The sequence below is a fragment of the Phoxinus phoxinus genome, assembly GCF_949152265.1.
Source record: "Phoxinus phoxinus genome assembly, chromosome: 22".
Taxonomy (NCBI): Eukaryota; Metazoa; Chordata; class Actinopteri; order Cypriniformes; family Leuciscidae; genus Phoxinus; species Phoxinus phoxinus.
In genome coordinates, this window is record NC_136897.1 from 1,738,600 (window position 1) to 1,761,814 (window position 23,215).

At 41.9% G+C, this 23,215-nt stretch overlaps 1 protein-coding gene across 11 annotated transcripts in view; it reads right to left on the minus strand.

Annotated features, from left to right (window-relative positions):
- The window catches only part of atp2b2 (ATPase plasma membrane Ca2+ transporting 2), a 207,139-nt gene that overhangs the window by 103,298 nt on the left and 80,626 nt on the right, over window positions 1-23,215 (minus strand). For all 11 annotated transcript variants that reach the window (XM_079597526.1, XM_079597530.1, XM_079597536.1 and 8 more), the window contains exon 2: window positions 7,032-7,571. In XM_079597526.1, coding sequence (XP_079453652.1) covers window positions 7,032-7,230 — 199 coding nt within the window. In that variant the 5' untranslated portion in view covers window positions 7,231-7,571. The remainder of the gene's footprint in view (window positions 1-7,031; window positions 7,572-23,215) is intronic.

The following is a 23,215-nucleotide window of genomic DNA, read 5'->3' on the forward strand; positions in this document are numbered from 1 at the left end:
CTGAGCCTGGAATAAAGGCACAAGTATTGACTGAGGAGCTCACAGAAACCGAAGAGGGATAAAGTTATACATTAGTGTTCGGTGTGTGTTCACTGTGTGGATGCTTCTACCCTGCTGGAAAATCCAGATACAACGAGACAATACAGGGTTTGCATTGACGTCACTTCCTGAACCGAGTGTCAGAAGAGCCGCTGAGTGACGCGATTTAATAGAAGAAACAACACGAGTTTAAACTAAAGCTTGGACTCGATATAGTGTTTCTTACACCTCAGCACAGATCCAGAGATCATGGATATTGACAGCAGGAATCGTGTTTCCTCACATTAATATGAGCCGGATTTCAACGCCGGGGAAATACATAAGGCAAATATACCTGTGAACGCTTTATATAAACACAATATGGGCTCTATTTATCGTTCTGAAGCGCAAGTATCAAGCGCGAAACGCAAGTAACTCTGTGGGCGGATCCCGGCGCTGTTGCTATTATACCGGCGGGATAAACGACTCTTGCACCCGACGCAAATCTAAAATGTGTGTGTCTGAAGTCGCTTCATTACTCATAGCTGTGGTTTGGGCGTAACGTGAAATAAACCAATCAGAGCGTCCTCTCACATTCCCTTTAAGAGCCGGCGCGCTTGTTCCACGGCGGATCGCTATTATAACGGCGGATTGCTATTATAACGGCGGATCGCTATTATAACGGCGGATTGCTATTATAACGGCGGATTGCTATTATAACGGCGGATTGCTATTATAACGGCGGATTGCTATTATAACGGCGGATTGCTATTATAACGGTGGATTGCTATTATAACGGCGGATTGCTATTATAACGGCGGATCGCTATTATAACGGCGGATTGCTATTATAACGGCGGATCGCTATTATAACGGCGGATTGCTATTATAACGGTGGATTGCTATTATAACGGCGGATTGCTATTATAACGGCGGATTGCTATTATAACGGCGGATTGCTATTATAACGGCGGATCGCTATTATAACGGCGGATTGCTATTATAACGGTGGATTGCTATTATAACGGTGGATTGCTATTATAACGGCGGATTGCTATTATAACGGCGGATTGCTATTATAACGGCGGATTGCTATTATAACGGCGGATTGCTATTATAACGGCGGATTGCTATTATAACGGCGGATTGCTATTATAACGGTGGATTGCTATTATAACGGTGGATTGCTATTATAACGGCGGATTGCTATTATAACGGCGGATTGCTATTATAACGGCGGATCGCTATTATAACGGCGGATTGCTATTATAACGGTGGATTGCTATTATAACGGTGGATTGCTATTATAACGGCGGATTGCTATTATAACGGCGGATTGCTATTATAACGGCGGATTGCTATTATAACGGCGGATTGTTATTATAACGGCGGATTGCTATTATAACGGCGGATCGCTATTATAACGGCGGATTGCTATTATAACGGCGGATCGCTATTATAACGGCGGATTGCTATTATAACGGTGGATTGCTATTATAACGGTGGATTGCTATTATAACGGCGGATTGCTATTATAACGGCGGATTGCTATTATAACGGCGGATCGCTATTATAACGGCGGATTGCTATTATAACGGCGGATTGCTATTATAACGGCGGATCGCTATTATAACGGCGGATCGCTATTATAACGGCGGATTGCTATTATAACGGCGGATTGCTATTATAACGGCGGATCGCTATTATAACGGCGGATTGCTATTATAACGGCGGATTGCTATTATAACGGGGGATTGCTATTATAACGGCGGATCACTATTATAACGGCGGATCGCTATTATAACGGCGGATCACTATTATAACGGAACGGCGGATCGCTATTATAACGGCGGATCACTATTATAACGGCGGATCGCTATTATAACGGCGGATCACTATTATAACGGAACGGCGGATCGCTATTATAACGGCGGATCGCTATTATAACGGCGGATCGCTATTATAACGGCGGATTGCTATTATAACGGCGGATTGCTATTATAACGGCGGATCGCTATTATAACGGCGGATCGCTATTATAACGGCGGATCGCTATTATAACGGCGGATCGCTATTATAACGGTGGATTGCTATTATAACGGTGGATTGCTATTATAACGGCGGATTGCTATTATAACGGCGGATTGCTATTATAACGGCGGATCGCTATTATAACGGCGGATTGCTATTATAACGGGGGATTGCTATTATAACGGCGGATCGCTATTATAACGGCGGATCGCTATTATAACGGCGGATCGCTATTATAACGGCGGATTGCTATTATAACGGCGGATCGCTATTATAACGGCGGATCGCTATTATAACGGCGGATTGCTATTATAACGGCGGATTGCTATTATAACGGTGGATCGCTATTATAACGGCGGATCGCTATTATAACGGCGGATTGCTATTATAACGGCGGATCGCTATTATAACGGCGGATTGCTATTATAACGGCGGATCGCTATTATAACGGCGGATTGCTATTATAACGGCGGATCGCTATTATAACGGCGGATTGCTATTATAACGGCGGATCGCTATTATAACGGCGGATCGCTATTATAACGGCGGATTGCTATTATAACGGCGGATTGCTATTATAACGGCGGATCGCTATTATAACGGCGGATCGCTATTATAACGGCGGATTGCTATTATAACGGCGGATTGCTATTATAACGGCGGATCGCTATTATAACGGCGGATTGCTATTATAACGGCGGATTGCTATTATAACGGCGGATTGCTATTATAACGGCGGATTGCTATTATAACGGCGGATTGCTATTATAACGGCGGATTGCTATTATAACGGCGGATTGCTATTATAACGGCGGATCGCTATTATAACGGCGGGTTTGCCGGCGCACGCCAGGAGCGGTTCACAGCCGAGGAGACCGACGTTCTCGTCAGGGCCGTAAAACACAGAGAAGTGACATTGAGGATGATGGAGAAACACACACACATTAGCTTCGGTTAAACAGGCGTATAATAATTTGGGTAAATGTGTAATCTAGATTTATGCCTATTTTTCCACATCTTCACGGACACAACAATGATTTCCCTTGTGTGTTAATATTTTTCCTTGTAGTAATGTATGATTTGCAAAAATTAAAACTGCTGCGTCCGTTTAGATTAAAGAATTAAAGTGTGTGTGTTGTTCACACGCTACATAATGGCCAAGCACGCGCCCTTAAAATAGCATCTGACTAACGCGCGGCGCCGCTGTCTTTAGACTGGGTTTCTCCTGGTCAGTGGCGGAGTTGTTTTCTGGAACTGCAGAATATCACCAGGGAACGTTTGCGCAGGAACACACTCCTCTTTTCACTGAACCGCCCCCCCGAGCGCAAGTTCCCTAATTTACTGTCGTGTGTCTGTGGAGGGAAGAGTTGCTGTGTGCGGATGCAGAATAGGAATGAGACATGCGTCCAGTAAGTCAATTGCACTGGGTGCAAGATACGGCCCTATAAGTCTAAACCCATGTGATGACTCATATCAGTGTTATATATATCATCATATCGCCAGCACTAAAACTTGTGTAGTTTGTGTCAGTGTTTATTTGAAAACATCCAATTATGCAGAATATACGATGGTAAATATTTCATTGATGAGTTGTCAACATTATATAACAATACAATATGATTTTACCCCATAATTCTGCATATTGACACACAATAATAACTGCAAATCCAGCTTTCTCTGCCAGGATCCAGTCGTTTCTGTGAATTACAGCGATCATTCGCTTCTGTTCTGTAGCTTTCAGCAGTCTGTGAAAATATACCTCAGACTTATTGTCAAATCTATTTGTACAGCCGATCTCAAAGCTCTCTCCCGGTTTAGATGTGTTCTGTGTGTTTTTTGTGTCATTCACGCTGAAAACCAATGCTGTCGCTCAGTGTTTCTGCCACTCAGTGTTTCTGCCACTCAGTGTGACGTCACACGCATACACACGATTGGTCAAGCTGGTCCAAACAGTTGATCAGCTGATGTCAACCTTTTACAGCGAGTAGATCTCCTGCTTTAAACCTTTCTTCTTCAGTTCGGATTGGTTTCTTCAGGGAATACATGAGTAATTTCTACTTTTTGTTTGGCGGAGGTGAACTTGGAGTTGTGGATCATCAAATAGGGATACAAGTTTAACAAATTCTTGCCTCCTTCTGGTTTAGATATACAGTAGATATAAGGATGCCATGTGCAGTAAGTAAGCGGCGACAGTGCTTCTTTTTCACGACAGTGCCTTATAGGACGAGATAAAATGGGCTGGACTGGTGAAGAATCGAAGAACGAGTCCCAGATGATGGTGTATGATAGTGCTAAACGCTCATCGCTGTCCTGAGAGAGAGTCTAACTGCTCAGCTTATTAACCAGACTAGATGTGGACGTTTGTCTTCATTATCGTGTCACACTTGAGGTGTCAGCAAGAGTCAGTCCAGCAGAGCCGAGCTCTCCGAAACATGTATAACACACACACACACACACACACACACACACACACACACACACACACACACACACACACACACACACACACACACACACACCAAACACTAAACATGTATAACACACACACCAAACACTAGACATGTATAACACACACACACACACACACACACACACACCAAACACTAGACATGTATAACACACACACCAAACACTAGACATGTATAACACACACACACACACCAAACACTAGACATGTATAAGACACACACACACACCAAACACTAGACATGTATAACACACACACACACACACACACCAAACACTAGACATGTATAACACACACACACACACACACACACACACCAAACACTAGACATGTATAACACACCAAACACTAGACATGTATAACACACACACACCCCAAACACTAGACATGTATAACACACACACACACACACCAAACACTAGACATGTATAACACACACACACACACACACACACACACCAAACACTAGACATGTATAACACACACACCAAACACTAGACATGTACTGTATAACACACACACACACACCAAACACTAGACATGTATAACACACACACACACACACACCAAACACTAGACATGTATAACACACACACCAAACACTAGACATGTATAACACACACACACACACACACACCAAACACTAGACATGTATAACACACACACACACACACACCAAACACTAGACATGTATAACACACACACCAAACACTAGACATGTATAACACACACACACACACACACACACACCAAACACTAGACATGTATAACACACACACACCAAACACTAGACATGTATAACACACACACCAAACACGTATAACACACACACCAAACACTAAACATGTATCACAGTCACACACGTTTAACACACACACACACACACACACACACACACGTATAACACTCACACACACACACACACACACACACGTATAACACTCACACACACACATGTATAGCACTCACACACACACACACACACACACACACATGTATAACACTCACACACACACACATGTATAACACACACAACACATCGTTTGCAGAGAAGGCCAGATCCCGCTGTCCTCCAGATCTATCTAGTGCTCTCCTGCTGTCGTGGGAAAGACGTTTACTGATGGACAGTTTGTGTGAATTGCCATTTTGTTTTAATAATAAAAAATAAAAAAACTCAACGACCTCAAGGCCAGTTTCACAATATGGTTGCATATAATAATACATTATTTATCACGAGCCATACTCTCCTATATCACACACAGCTCTGTGTCAACGCATCTAACCGGAGAAGATCAAATGTTGCACTGGATAACACACACACACACACACACACACACACACACACACACACACACACACACGCACACACACACACACACACACACACACACACGCGCACACACACACACACACACCACTGTCAGACCCTAACAAGTCAATCACAATGAAGACGCCGGTAACACTTTACAATAAGGTTCATTAGTTAATATTAGTTAATATATTTACTAACATGAACTAACAACGAGTAATAGATTTGTTACTGTGTTCCTTAATCTTTGTTAATATTAGTTAATAAAAATACAGTTGTTCATTGTTTGTTCATGTTAGTTCACAGTGCATTAACTAATGTTAACAAATACAACCTTTGATTTTTATAACGCATTAGTAAATGTTGAAATTAAGATTAATAAATGCTGAAGTATTGCTCATGATACCTAATGAACCATAATGTAGAGTGTCACCAAGACGGCGATCATATGATTTCTCCACTGAAGGTGATGCACCGGATTCCCAGCGCAACGGAGCGGATCCTGTAGTCGTTCCTGCGGAGAGAACGTCCTATAGCGGAGCATGCACGGCTTCTTCTTCTACCCAGCAACACTAGCACTGGAGAAAGTAGCGAATTTAGTTTGACCCCTGCGCTGTTGCCTGGGAAACGCATCCCAGTTAATAACTCCACAAGACCAGCGTCAGAAGCAGGATTAAACAACTGGGATATGGGAACGATTTGAAAGAGCATCTCTGTGTGAGTGTGTGTGTGTGTGCGTGCGTGCGTGCGTGCGTGTTAAACATGTGTGTGTGTTATACATGTTTAGTGTTTAGTGTGTGTCTTATACGTGTGTGTGTGTGTGTGTGTGTGTGTGTGTGTGTGTGTGTGTGTGTGAGTTTACCCTCTCTAAAAAATGCTGGGTTGTTTCAACCCAAATTTGGGTCAAATATGGGCAAACCCAGCCATTGGGTTACATTTTTCAATTTAAAATGTTAACCCAACGGTTGGGTTTGTCCATATTTGACCCAAATTTGGGTTAAAACAACCCAGCATTTTTTAGAGTGTGTGTTTAGCTTGAGATGAAACGACACACACACTCAACATCCCAGTTAATAACTCTGCAAGACAGCCGGTTTAAAGAGGGAGGAACTGGGATGTGGGAATGATTTGAAGGAGCATCTGTGTGTGTGTGTGAGTTTACGCAGGATGGTTGTGTTTAGCTCGAGATGAGAAGACACACACTCACCCTCTGTCGGTGAGGTGTTCAGCCTCTGGCACATTCCCTCGACGCCTCCGTAGTCCTCCTGTATTTTGACCACCGCCTCGGTTCCTCTGAGCTCCATGAGGGAGCGCAGCTCCATGAGCGAGCAGCCGAAGCCCGACGCATGGTTGCTGTCGCTTCTTTGGTTCTTGGTGTAAAAATCGCTATTCGTCAAGTCCCCCATGATGGCTGAGTATTGCTTTTCTCAAAAGCGGATTGAAATTGAAATGAGACACACGGTCAGAGGAGTCCCAGCTGTGGCTGGAGAACAGGTGTCAAAAAAAAAAAAAAAAAATGCACGAGAGAATAGAAGGTAGGAAGAGAGAAGAAGAAGGATGAAGAAAAAACAGATCCGGGTCCGCTGTCTGCAATGGAAGATCCTCTGCGTTACGCGCACTGGGACGCCATCGGAAAGATCCCGGTCCTGAGGACATTCAGCAGGGCTGCAGACCAGCGGCTCTCCATACGTGCTTTTCCATTCTACCTGCTTCCAGCCGGTCTACATGCTGATCCGCTCCATTACTCCTTCAGAGAGCGAGAGAGAGAGAGAGAGGGGGACAGAAGGGGAGGGAGAGAGAGAGAGAGAGTGAGGTGTGTGCAGAACAGGCGCTAGCAAAGCATTGTGTCGTCAATCGCACACAGAGATGGGGGTGTCCATCTATTCCTGTGATTCTCCTCGTCATCGCATGCGTTTGATCGCTCTCTCGCTGCTAAACACACAGCCGTGTCGACACTAAAGGGACATGTGAGTGTTTCCGCGGCTCGTGTGATCCGAGCGAGACTGCAGTGCACATTAAAGAGCTCCTCGCTATAGAGACGCTGCGTCCCACACTGCAGCAAGGCTCGCTGGAGGGGGTTAGCGATGGGAAACGTTATATAATCCACCATTCTCATGCATGTGTGCTGCAGAGAGCTCAATCTGAACGCCAGCTAACGAACGCTCATGGACTGATGCGTCCTGGAGGGCAATTCTCACATTTAACACATTTGCTGTTTGGAAAAGCCACATATAGTGTCGTGTTTCCAGTTGCAACTGTTTCCGACTAAAAAGGGTGTATCGAGACGACACACTTCCTCACTGCGGGGTGCATCGTGTGCTGTGCCAATAGCTTTACAGTATCTGCTCTTCTAAACACATTATTTTAACCCCTCCATCTTCTTTCTGTGCAGCAAAGTTAAGTCTGACTTAACTGATGTATTTTTGTGGCATATAAATGCTCTAACTGCAACATTAAATAGTTTAATTTGATACATGGAGATAAACGTATTGTCCCCTTTAGCTTCAGTGCAGTGAGCTTCTTTTGGCTAATACTAAAGCTAAGTACTTTTTCAAAAAAGCATCTTTTTGTACAGTTTAAAGCGTGTAGTTTCTAGTGAATATAGTTTATACACAGCTATACTCTCCAGCCAGTGATGCGCGGGTCAATGTATTAACAACCCGCACCCGACCGACGTTTTCAACTAACCCGCCGCAACTCGGGCCGAAAAAAAAAAGAACGAAAATATTGTACCCGACCCGCTTCCTGACCCGCGTTTTTTAAAAGTAGCGAGTAAATGCTCATCGTAGCGTCATTGGGCCATAGACGGAGGAGCTAGCGGTGCGGGCGCAGCATTTTTCTGAATGCTGTATGATATCGCCAGTGTTATGTAATAAAGGCTTGATTTATTCATTTATTTCGTTTCATTTTCTTAATTAAGATGCTGCATGTGTTTATCCAGTCTAATCGAAGTGTGCGTCTCTCCCCCGGACTTTCCCAACAAAAATCCCGCCCGCCCCCCTCTCAGAAAACACATAAACTGACATTACTGAGCTATATGCGTTTAAAAGTAGCCTATTAAAATGGCACAATGGCATTGCTCAGTTCAACGTGTTGGAAATCTGGCATTTTGTCCCGCGTCAGCTTTTATTCAAAAGTTAATAACGCTCAACATTTAAAAGGTAAATAAGGATTTCCCACTTTCATCTGCAGCCTGAGCTCGTCGTCATCCTCGCCAGTTATTCAGACAATAAAGCGTAGGCCTGTGTATTTCATAGAACATTGTGTCTAGTACTATATAAATTACAAAGGTTTAATTGGCATCTTTATTTCAAACGACCCGACCGACCGCGACCCGAATATCATTACAAATATTTTTGGATGACTCGTAACCGCGGGTAACCGCTCATTTTGGATCAACCCGCGCATCACTGTCTCCAGTCACTGTGGTTAGTGGTTTTCCGAGGTTACTAGCCACAATTTCGACATTGATACCTTAGGAAAAGTTTCTATATAGATATTTTTAATATTATCTCATCATTTGTCAGCAGGTTTATTAGGCTGCTGTCACTTTAAGACCTGATGCACGGATCCATTATACTTTTACACGTGCGTTTTCTTTCTCAACTGTTTACAAACACTTCAAACTTAAACGTAACTGACTGTGTTTACATGAATACTCGCCAAGACCGGTATTTTTAATTATTTTGTGTGTATTTGACTGTTTAAGCGCAATAAGCAGATACGTCCTGGAGGGCAATTCTCACATTTAACACATTTAGTGTCTGGAATCACACAAAGCCACAAATAGTGTCGCTTTTCCAAACTAAAATGTGTATCAAGTGTATAATGACAAAACTCTTCATCACTGCGGGTGTATCACGTTGCATATGCCAATAGCTTTACTGGAGCGAGCTGATGATCATATTTGCTCTTCTAAATAAATAATTATAACTTCACTCTAAAAAATGCTGGGTTGTTTCAACCCAATTTTGGGTAAAATATGGACAAACCCAGCCATTGGGTTACATTTTTCAATTACATTTTTAACCCAACGTTTGGGTTTGTCCATATTTTACCCAAAATTGGGTTGAAACAACCCATCATTTTTTAGAGTGTTATTTAATGAATTGTGAAGCAAAATGAAGTTCAGTGTCCTGTCGCCCATAACTAATGTATTTTTGTGGCATATAAATGCTGTAATTGCAAAATTAAATAGTTTAATTTGATACATGGAGATAAACGTATTGTCCCCTTTAGTAGCTTCAATGCAGTGAGCTTCTTTTGGTTAGTACTATATAGCTAAGTACTTTTTCAAAAAAGTATATTTTTGTACCGCTTTAGACCGCTTCAAAGTGTGTAGTTTCTAGTGAATATAGTTTATACACAGCTATACTCTCCAGCCACTGTGGTTAGTGGTTTACTAGCCACTCAGCATTTTCACTAGCCACAATTTCGACATTGACACCATAGGGAAAATTGCCATATAGATATTTGTAATATTATCTCATAATTTTTCAGCAGGTTTATTAGGCTGCTGTCACTTTAAGACTTAATGCATGGATCCAATATGCTGTTACACGTGCGTTTTCTTTCTCAACTGTTTACTTTCACTTGTAATGTAACTGACTGTATTTACGTCAAAACTCGCCATGACCGGCATTTTGACATTATTTTGTGTGTATTTGACTGTTTGAGCACAATAAGCAGTGAAAAAGAACTCAATGTTGTCCTGAGAGGCGGCTTTATGTCACTTTGGGAGCTTGAGCACAAAATCTGCAGGAATTAGTAAAATTATGCGCAATATGCGCAATCCCACTGCGAGATTCAAGCCCTGTAACAGCAACAATCATCCAGAGCGAATGAAACGAGTGAGGAGAGGCGGGTTTGTGTGTCACTCGCTCTCGGAGAGATGAGAGAGAGAGAAAGAGACGCTGGTATCCTGTATATATTCAGTGAGGAATAAGTATTGGAAGTGTTTCAGATAAAAAAAAAATTTAAAAACAAGAACTCAGTATGCGCGTTCGTGACGTCACGTAATACGCAATTACGTTGAAAAGGTCACGGAAAAAACTCCATCTCATCTTCTCCTGTAAGTTCAAAATCGTCCGACATTGTTGTTTTACCTTTTAACTTCCTTTTTTTGTAAACGGCGTTTGACTTTGTTTGCACGTTCAACTTGTAAACACTGACTCTGTACTTCCGCCTACGTCTAGCGTGACCTTTTCAACGTAACTGCGTATCACGTGACGTCACGAACGCGCATCACAGAACAGAGCAAGGCGAGCGTTTGTGCTTATAAAACTTAAACTTTTGTATTTATTTGTGAAATGCCGATGGTTTCGCTAGATAAGACCCGTATTCATCGTCTGGTGTCGTTTAAAGCCGTTGAAGCGGCGCTGACACTGTCATCTGGACCTTAAACCGTTCGGGGCCCATTGACGTCCATTATATGGAGAAATGTGTTCATCAAAAACCTTCATTTCTTCTCGACTGAAGAAAGACAGACATGGACATCTTGATGACATCGGGGTGAGTAAACTATCAGCAAAAGTTTTTTTAAAAGTGAACTATTCCTTTAAATGTAAGCAGCCAATAGCGAGTAGGAGTGACTGCGTTACACACACGGCTGAAATACACAAGCATTTGGCGGGTTGGCAGGTATTAATGTAAAGTCAACACCATACCCTGTAAAAAAATTATATGATCAATAAGTTATGACAACATGTGTTTTTACATTGCTTTAACTCATCAAAATAACTTAAGCAATTTCCTTTTTTTTAAATAAGTTATACAAGATTCAACTCATTTTTTAATCAGTGTAATGTACTCTAAGTTGAAATGACTTAAACATCCAGATTGATTGCACTTAAACATTTAAGGCAGCAACTTTTTTTGACAGTGTTTAAACCCAGCCTGACCCGACCGTGATTAATCAGGAGACATACGATTATTGACTGAATCTGAAAGACCAAACAGCTGGGACACATAACCAATAGCATTTCTAAAGAGAAACATTTGCATATTTTCTTGTTAGGAACAAATTAACATGTTGTCAAAACACTCAGTATTTCCAGACTCCGGCTCGATGTGTTCGGGTTTGAATGGCTCGTGGAACACCACATGAGTGAAGCCTGGCCATCATCTGACACGTGATGGGTCTGTCAGAATCAATCCTCTGAAGGACAAGTAGATATGTTTCTTGGTGAAACGATGGTGGGAACGACTGGCTCCGGGAAGGCTTGGTCCTGCTTTCCCATGAGCCTTCAGGAATAATCAATATCCAGTCGCGTCCCAACACCAGCTCCACAGCTGTGCCAATGATGGTCAGATAATGAAGTCCTCCAGACGTTACACAGGTAATAATACATGTGCATCTGACAGATCCTCTCGCATCAGCACTGAGAAACTAAACTCTGGATAACATGAACAGACTATCCAACAGGACTACATGTGCGATATCTCCAGATATTACTCTGAGCAGAAGATGCTATCACTGTGATCGAGGCGACGACACCGTCCGGAAGAGCACCTGCGCTCCGAGTCGAATTAACTTCTGATTTATGAATGTAAAGAAAAACAGTGACAAAGACAAATGATGTGTTTGAAACGTAAACAGGCTCAGAGTACAAGTCACACACCACTTCAGACCTTCAGGAAGTCCTCTACACTCCGGCGAGAAATCTCACAGTTTCACTGCAGACGCCGGGAATATGCCAACGGACAATTTAGTTTTGTTTGTTTTATTTCCTTCATTATACAGTGCATAATGACTGAACATAAACCAGCAGTTCACACACACACACACACACACGCACGCACGCACACACACACACACACACACACACACACACACACACACACACACACACACATTCAACGCTTTTAAAAGCCTGCAATGATTGACTGTTGATCAAACAACAATCTGGTTATAATATAATATAATATAATATTATATAATATAATATAATATAATATAATACTTTGGGTCATTCCTAGGATTCTGTGTCTTTTGTGTCCCCAGTAAAGATCATGATCTTACTGCCTTAAAATGTTGAACAATATCAATTTTCAACATGTCTTAGTCATAAATAACACCATTTGAATTCTAAGCATAATAAAAATAATAATTTGAGATTTTAACGCATTTTCAACCATCATATATCATAATTTTTCCTCAACTTAAAAAAAACAAAACTAAAACAGTTAGTGTAAAAATCAATATTCACAAAATCAAGTAATATTTGTAACAGGTTGCACTGTATGTGAGAGATAGGAAATCATAATTTATTTACAACATTTAGTTGTTATCACTTTGTCCACCCTATTAATCATTTTTGTTACAATAATTGTATAAAATCAGCAAAAAAAAACATACTAATAATTCAGTGACAGAAAATTTACTAGAGTTTAAATAAGGCATTACTTTAAAAAGTAAATAAAAACATATTTTTGGCATTTGGATCTGAAAACTAAAGATACAAAGTGATGCATTAGTGAGAAAATAAGCACAATTCATACACAATATTTATATTATTATAAGTATATGAAACTGTTGTTCATTTGTCCTTCAGAGGGTGGACATTTTTGATATTTTATTTCATTTATTCTGTTTAATAACAGCCTCCTTCTATCTATACACATTAGTCCGGGTAGATAATTATTGATTTAAAAAAAACATAGACTTTAAAAAAAAGTTTTTTTGTCAGGCTTTTTTTCTGTAGGAGAACTACAGTGCTTTTTGGGTTGCTCTCTTTGACCAGTATCTCTTTCCCAGTATCTCCTCTTTCCTAAGCCATCCTCAGATGAGTAATATAATAGTTGACATGCTAGAGCAATCCGAGGAAGTGCAGGCATTTTCATTATTAATGCCAGTCGGTAATTATTTAATGAGACGCATTTAATTGTTGTAAATGAACAGGAACATGGCATTTTTAGCTCAAATGTTCCTCTACATGTTAAATCTGGCTTTATGCGTTGCATTATGATGGTTGCCTGACACTATTTTAACTGCATTTGATGGAAGTAACAAGCTTCAGTTCCCTTTCAAGGGAACTCGAGCTGCGTCGAGACGCATTGGGAACGCCCAGCGGGATTGCGTCGTGAAGCACGTGTATAATCAGTCCAATGGAAAGACTAGGAAGATATAAAGCACACCTGAAAACAGACCGCGTCAGCTTCTGAGCCTTCAGCAAGGGATCTGTGTATTCTGTCCTTGTCATATTTATTGTTGTCTGTCAAGTTGCAATATATATTGCAAAAGAGAGAGCAGGCAAGCGTTGTGTTGTTCCCTGCCCACGTTATATCACGGGTGGGACACACACATCAGCTTGTGTTGCTTGTTTGGGAGTGGAGCATGTTAACAGTCAGTTCTCGAGCGGGCTGACTGTGAGCATTGCAAGAAGCTGTCTGTGAGGACGCTCCGCTCCCGCCGGCGTTCTTCCGGGAGGACGGTTCGGTTCACGTTCCCCGAGGCGCGGGTCCCGCTGTTGCGGCGGCGACTCGCTTCGTGTGGTTCGCAAACGGATCTGACAGCGGGGGTTGAGACGGGCGCCGCCCTATCTCAGCTTTACTCAGGTATTAAGTATCATGGTATGACAGAGCCTCGGGTTAAAGAGACGTCTCTCCCCCAAGTCGGCGTCATCATAACCCCGAAGTTACCCACCAGCCATCATAAATAGTAAATAAATATTATTAGGCAGCACTGGTGGGTAAAGTATATAAAGACATGGATGAATGTGAGGATGTCAGCACTGACGCTATTCGAGAATTGCGTCACGCAACAGATAAACTATACTCGGCGTCCTCTGGGGGACGACTCTCTGAGGAGGGTCGCAGCGCTGCCAGTTCGGTTGTTTTCCTGCTGGTGGCCACGGAGTGATATATAAATAGTTTTTCTGATGTAAAAATAAAGATAAAATATGTTTGTTCTTCTGGACGCTCCGCTTTAAAAAAAAACAAAGAAATAAACTATTCAGCGGCATTCCAGAGGTTTCTTCCTCACCGATCTAATGTTCCTGCTGGGCGGGAGCAGTCTCAGCCTACTAAAGCTCCTCGCAGCATAAAGTCCTGCAAAACAGTGCGTCGCCATACGGGCTCATCCACAATCGAGAGGGACCTGGGTGGCGGTCGCTGTCTAGCCAGTTAGAGATATGCAAGATCTGAGGACTGTTTTATCTCTAGAATAGCTTGGAAGAAGAAGAAGCCCTGACGCCGAGGCCATCAGGCTTCTGAGGGTGGTCCCCTCCGGGGTGTCAGCGTCCCCACACGATCCTCCGAGGAGGGTCGTAGAACGGTCAGTTCAGTTGTTCCCTGCCGGTTCACCCCTTCTAGGCCAGTCACTCACTGTGGAACAGTTTCAGACTGTTGGGTCTCATGGCAGCTGCGTCCAACGTAATTATTTTTGGCCTTCTGTACATGAGACCCCTGCAGTGGTGGCTCAGGACCAAGGGGTTTTCTCCGAGAGGAAATCCGTTTTCGCATGATCAAGGTCACGCGGCTATGCCTACGTGCCTCGGTCATGTGGAAGAACCTTGGTTCCTCGCCCAGGCCCAGTGTTGGGAGCTTCTTGTCGACGCTTTTGCTATCGACGGATGCTTCCCTCACAAGTGGGGGGTGATCATGAGTGGTCACTCGGCGAAGGGTCTTTGGCAGGACCATCTCCTTTTGGCACATAATTGGCTAGAAGTGATGGCGGTATTCCGAGAATCTCAATACCTTCTGTCAGACCCGAGAGGTCACCATGTGCCTGTCCTTCTGTCCTCCACCTTAATACCCCCAGATCAGGAAAAACTTAATCTGTTATGCCCTGTCCGGGCTTTGGATGCTAATGTCCACAGAGCTGCCCTGTGGCGTATATAAGAGCAATTATTGGTCTGCTTCGGGTTACCTAAGATAGGTTGCCCTGCATCTAAACAGATAATGAGCAAGTGCGTAGTTGAGGCTATCTCACTTGCTTATGAAGCGGTCGGACTGCCTTCACCTTTGGCTGTCCGGCCCATTCTACCAGGAGTATGGCTGCCTCTAAGGCTTTATTATCGGGGGTTTCCCTCCATGACATCTGTGATGCGGCAGGCTGGTCCTCTCCGCATACATTTGTTAGATTTCATTTCTTTTCAGAAGCTAACGCGGTCTGTTTTCAGGTGTGCTTTATAGCTTCCTGGTCGTCGTCTTTCCATTGGACTGATTATACACGTGCTTCACGACGCAATCACGCAGGGCGTTCCCACAGCGTCTCAAACGCAGCGTCTCGTTCCCTCTCAGGGAACCAGGGTTTCATACGTAACCTGAGACGTTTTCAGTGATTAATGGTATAACATTACAAAACTCTCACATTGTATTGCTCAGAGAGTTGAGGCAAAATGAGGCAATATCAAGTGCACGTGATTAAAATGTCCACTTGGTTCGTTCAGGCATTTAAATCATAGAAATTAAAATGAATCCCCATAAAGGCATTTTTACATCTAATACATGTTTTTTGTGAATTAATGAAATGGTGCTGATGATTACTATTTTAAACATAAATACATTCTTTCTTTCTTTTTTACAGTACATTAGTATACTATTATGCTTTTTAACCGTGTCCGCCTAATTACATATGGTTTTGTGCCGGTAAATATTGCTTTGATTGTAAATAAAATAAAATAAACTGAAATTGAAGAAACTAAGAAGAAAATTTAAGAAAAAAAAACACAATAAAATAATGCATCACCAGTTAAATATCTTCAATGTAAGTAGTTATTTTAGTGTAGCTTTTTTAAAACCGTAGCTTGACTGTAGTATTGTTATTTTAACATAGTTTCCCAATATTAGTGCTGTCATTAACCAGTAGAGACACATGAAGCTGATGTCAAGCGTATATTGATCAGCTAGTGAAACTGTTCCCTTTATAAGACAAGCATCATATGTGTGTGTAGTTGTCACGAGTAAACTGTCATCAATACAGGTGTTTAGTGCAGGACGGGTGGGTTTGCGGATATATTGGTGTAGTTTTGGATGGTAACTTCCGAGGCTCTGTTTAAAGCTCTCCCTCTACTGTAACTGTACAGTATAATCTGCTCCGGAAAGCCTGATCCTCATCTTCCCTGCTGATCGACGCAGTGAGGACGAGCCCTGCTCCGTGTGAACTGAGGAAAGACATTAATGATGCCGGTAATGAAGAGTGGAGAGGATCAGACCGTCACAGAGAACTACAGCACACCAGAGACTGGAACATTCAGTTCGATTCACGGCCTGCCTGAACAAGGAGGGAATCACTCAATCACCTATAACACCCTAGCAACCACACAGAACACTTTAAAAACCATGCATAACACTCTAGAAACTACCTGTAACACCCTAGCAACCACATAGCAATGCCCTAGCAACTGCCATAGCAACAATCTAGTAAACATCCTAACCACACATAACACTCTAGAAACCACATAGCAATGCCCTAGCAACTGCCATAGCAACAATCTAGTAACCATCCAGAACATCCTAACCACACATAACACTCTAGAAACCACCCATAACACCCTAGAAACAACCTAGCATCCCCCTAGCAACCACTCAGAACACCCTAGCAACCACCCATAACACTCCAGAGACCACCTATAACACCCTAACAACACCTTAGAAATCACCCAGAGCACCCTTGAACCCCTCCATAAAACTCTAGAAACCACATATAACACCATAGCAATCACATAGCACTGCCCTAGCAACTGTCTAGCAACACCCTAGTAACCACCCAGAACACCCTAATAACCCATAGCAGTCTAGAAACCATCCATTACACCCTAGAAACTGCCTAGCAACACCCTAGTAAGCATCCAGAGCACCCTAACCACACTAGAAACCACCCATAACACCATAGAAACAGCCTATCATGCCCCTAGCAACCACTCAGAACACCTTAGCAACCACCCATAAAACTCCAGAGACCACCTATAACGCCATAGAAACACCTTAGAAATCACCCAGAACACCCTTGAAACCTTCCATAAAACTCTAGAAACCACATAGAACACCATAGCGACCACATAGAAATGCCCTAGCAACTGTCAAGCAACACCCTAATAACCGCCCAGAACACCCTAATCACCCAAAGCACTCTAGATTACACCCATTACACCCTAGCAACTGCCTAGCAACACCCTAGCAACCATCCAGAGCACCCTAACCACACATAACACCATAGAAACCACCCATAACACCATTTCAACAGCCTATCAGCATCCTAGAAACCACTTAGAACATCATAGCAACCACTTAGCAATGCCATAGCAACTGCCTAGCAACATCCTAGTAACCACCCAGAACACTCTAGAAACCACCCAGAACACCATAGTAACTGTCTAGCAACACCCTAACAACCACATAGCAATGCTCTAGCAACTGCTTAGCAATTTCCTAGAAGCCATCCATAAAACTATAAAACATAAAACTCTAGAAATCACCTATAACATCCTAGCAACTGCATAGCAATCATCCAGAACACCCTAACCACCTGTAACACACTAGAAACCACGCATAACACCAAAGAAACTGCCTAACAACACCCTAGCAACCACATTGCAATGCCCTAGCAACTACCCATAACACTATAGAAACCACCTATATCACATAGGAACTGCCTTGGCAGGATGGTGCCGAGTATTGTCACGGCAAGCACCATTCACATTCTCTTCAGAAAAACAAATCACCCAAAAATAATTTCCTCATCAACATTTTGAGGATTGTTCTGATGCGGCTGCACTGAATGTGGACATACGTCAGCTTTAGAATCCCTGGAATAAACCGCATGAGTCACATGAAGCTCTTTTGTGCTACTTTTGTGGCGAATTGAACACAAGAGGCAGTAAAACACCAACAAATGTATTCATTTTAATTTTCAAATGTATTCATTCAATTTTAAACTATGATTACAGGGGCAGATTATCAATTAATAAAGACTTTCACATGGTTTCTCAAAACAGTTCTAGCACAATGCATGATCTGTAAACAAACGCATTTTGACGTTTGCGTCACACAATCAGCTCCATACGCTGGGCTTTTCAGCAAATGTGTTTTTATATCTCAGGTTTGTTTAGTTAACAGGTTTAGTGTAGCTGCTCCGTTATTTTCACATGCATTAACCGTTTAGCGCCACTTCGTTTCTCAACAGCTGCCACATATACTACAAAAGCTGGCAGATTCGTCTGTTTCAAATCAAACTCTATGTGCTTTCAATGCCACTCATCCAAAAATGCACTTTAAAAAGCGCCGCAAAGCATGAAAGAAGCATCGGGACGGTTTCCCAATGAGCCTTTGGGTTGTGTAGCCGCATCACATTAGAAAACTTCATATTTTTCTTTTGTGTTTCACAGTTTGGAACCACATGATGAAGGAATTGTCATTTTTGGGTGAACGCTTGAGTATTTCCATAAACACAATTCAACATCAAATTGCAAAACAGGAATTGCGTTACTTAGTTACTTTTTTAGGAAAAATAATGCCTTACGTAACTTTTTTTTTACCTGGGCTATGCTTGTTTTTTTGTTTTTATAACAAAAAAGTTATATTGTTGAGCAAATTGCTGCTCTTATCCATGCTAGGCTGGGAGTTCTTGCCCAGAACAAAACCAGACCGCCAATCCAAACTGTATGCTAATCGTCAATCGTATTTGATGATACCGGTCCTGACAGAACTGCAATAACCATCATGTTAACACACACGTCTCTGCACTTCGATTCGTCTCAACATGAGGACAGAAGAACTGTCAGACAATAAATGGGAAAACAAAGTTGCTTATTTGAAAAAGTAACTTAGATATTTTGTTCAAGAAGAAGTGACGACATGTAGAAGAACAGGACATTTCTGAATGGTTAGTTGATGAATTTATGAAGTTTATGTGTATATATCTTCTAGTCATTGATTAGCATATTCTGTCACGATAATCTATAAATTGTGTCCAGGGGGCGGGGCTTATGTAAATTTTCGGGTTTGTGATGTCACTAACCCGGGAGGAATGTCGTGTAGTTCCTAATAGCCGTTTGTTGTAGTCCTTAAAAAAAGATTTCTGTAAAAGAAAATATCCTTTCATCGGCAATCGGGACATTTTCCCAACGAGCCTGTAGATTATGTAACCGCATCACATTAGAAAACAACATCTTTTTCTTTTGTGTTTCACAGTTTGAAACCACATGATGATAGAGTATTTCCATAAACACAATTCATCAACAAAACAGGATTTCTTTGTCCGCGTGGCGAGTTTTAATAGTGTAGCGATCCCACATCAGGGGAAGTGAATGTGAAGATCTCTCTACGGAGACAGGGCTATTTCTGAGACAAAGATCCGCGGATGAAAGCGTGCCGCTGGAAGTCATTCGGTGTAAAGGGTGAAGAGATCGAGACACGCCGCCTTTTCTTCCCACGAGTCCTCCTTTGTCCAGGGTCTTCTAAAGACGGATCGCTCCGGGGTTTGCGGAGAGTGCTGGATTTACACGCTAGTCTCTCACATGACTGCACACAAACCACGGCTCGAGCGATCGACCTTTGCTTCCCCGAGACTTTAATAACCGCATCTCAATGCCGGCCTGGAGAACGAGTCCAAACATGTGAGCCCGACATCAGTGACGCTTAACCTCAGCTTACGGCCGAGCGCATGTTCAGGAACTCACACGGCCGGATCGGTACGGTTTTAATGTTTTTAAAACAAGTCTCTTCTGCTCACCAAGGCTGCATTTATTTGATCAAAAATACATTAAAATTGTGAATTATTATTAGTATTATTATATAGTAAAGTGTAATTTATTTCTGTGATCAGAATGAGGCTGTGAATTTTCAGCATCATTACTCCAGTCTTCAGTGTCACATGATCCTTCAGAAATCAGTATAATATGATGATTTGATGATCAAGAAACATTATGATTATTATTTAGTATTTATTATGATTATCAATGTTGAGAACAGATGTCTAAATCTTTTTGCAGTATTCTTTGATGAATAGAAAGTTCAAAAGAACAGCATTTATAATAGAAAGCCTAAGTAAGATTATACGCTAACGTTCAAAAGTTTGGGGTCAGTAAGGATTGTTTTGTGTGTGTGTGTGTGTGTGTGTGTGTGTGTGTGTGTGTGTGTGGTGGGGGGGGGGGCAATACTGATAGAAATCAATACTTTTATTCCGCAAGGACGCATTAAATTGATGAAAAGTGTCAGTAAAGACTGTGGCGAGGACGAGGCCGGCGGCGTGACTGATAATCTCGTATCTCTCGGCGGCAGTGAAGGATGAGAGAGGACCAGGCCTGGACTTATGTTGTGTTTTATGTTTTATTATAATGTGAGGGGCTGCTGTTTTTTACTTTTATTTTGTATTTGTTTATTTATTTACGGATTAAAGTCTTTGAATGTTCGCCGGTTCCCGTCTCCTTCTCACAACGTCTAACTTTACAAAGACAATTACAATTTTACACAGTATTCTATTCTATCAAATAATTGCTGTTGTTTTGAACTTGCTAGAATAGAAAACAATTATTTTGAATTGGAATTATATTTAACAATATAACATGTTTTTTGTGTATGTTTAAAGAAGTAAATGCAGCTTGTTGAGGGATTCCTGATCATGAGGCGAGCTGCCCTTTAATGCGATGCCTGGGATCCGTTTCAGAGAGAGCAGACGACATGTCACTTCCTGAACACACACACGACTCCCTGCTGCCGCCAGTGTGTGTGTGAGTGAGTGTGTGTGTGTGTGGACCCCCGCCGGCGCGCAGTCGAAGCCTCTCAGATGTCCACCGTCCTGGGGTCCCTGATGTGCTGACGCTGCATATTGATCCACCGCAGAGGATCCACCTTTGCAGATGCTCACAGTGTGTGTGTGTGTGTGTGTGGGGGGGGGGGGGGGGGGGTCTCTTGGGTTTGCCAGGAAAATTGATTTAACTTGACATGTGAACCGCATCTGAAACACGACTCAAATGGACTGATTTTACCAGTAGTCATGATGTTTTAACCTCCAAATAAATAGCCTGTGATCATATTTTTTAGTAATCATCATAAATTAGGTATCATTCAAAAGCTTAAAGTCCCCCTTTAGTCATTAATATCCCTTAAAAATCATTTTGATCACCAAAATGACATATTTTAATATTCTTAAAATATCTTGAATGTAACTCGACACCCTTGCCTCATTTAGTATGCGCGGTTCTATGAATATGCAAATGAGCCCCGCCTCCACTCACTCACTCACTCAGAGATCCACTGGTTGACGATCACACGTTGATCTGATTGGTCAAGGTAGTGTGTGACGTCAGAAACACCAGCGATTTCAAACCGTGTTTTTGAGACTGTCTTTGGTTCACTGCAGTTTTAAGCAGAAAATACTCAGCAATGCTGTCCACTTATGAACTTACACATGTGTGTGTTAAAGCAGATTAAAAACACCACATACACACATAAACATAGCGGGACTTTAAACGATCAAACAGTTTTGGCATTGCGTTACAATGGAAACGGTGCTTTAAAACCTTTTAGTGAGGTCAATTTCTGTGATATTAACTTGGTTAGACGTGGCTTTGATTTTCTAGCAATTTTCTGTGAAATCTGATTTTTTTTCTTCTCACAATTGAACATTTATATCTCACAATTGTGAGGAAAAAAGTCAGAATTGTCAGTCGCAAGAACTTGCAATTAACTTGTTCTTTTTTTTGTTCTTTTTTTATTCCATGGCATAAGTTTAGTCTCATTTGACACACTGGACAAAAGAAGATCATGTTGAGATGAATTGCATTGTGGGAAGTATTCTGCACAGTGAGATTCGGGACAGTAAAACAAGCCTGGCTGATGCTAATGCAGTGAAATTACTCAAATGTAGAGTCTCTTTTGGTCAGTCTCTAACCATCTGTCAATCATTCTCCTCTCCTCCCAGTTCAATCTCTTCAAGATGAAGTGTGTCACTTCTAGGCATGAAGGCCGTCTGTCCATATTGATCCAGAGTCTGACTATGCAAACGCTCTCTGAAACATAATCCAGGACTCGTGTCGAAGCACGCACACACACACCCCAGCCATAACACATGAAATATTAAAGATGTGTCCGAGCTATATCTGGTCCACAGGATTCATCTCCTGACTCGTGAACTCCATGAATCTGCACTATAGAGATTCATTTGCTTTATATTCTCTGCTCAGATATTTTACCTTTAGCATTAACAGCATATTGCTTTTATTTATACTGTGTGTGACCAGCATCTTGGTATCTACGTCTATTTACATTCAACATAGTGTAAACAGCATCAATGCTTTTTTTTTTTTTTGCCTGAAATATATATAAATATATTAGCATGAAAAGCAGATTAAAACCGATGTCAAATTATGATTGGATGAGAAGCCTTTGTAAAATTGCTGTTTGCTTGTGGTAAAAGTAAATTAAATTCCTGCAACGGTTCTTGCAATG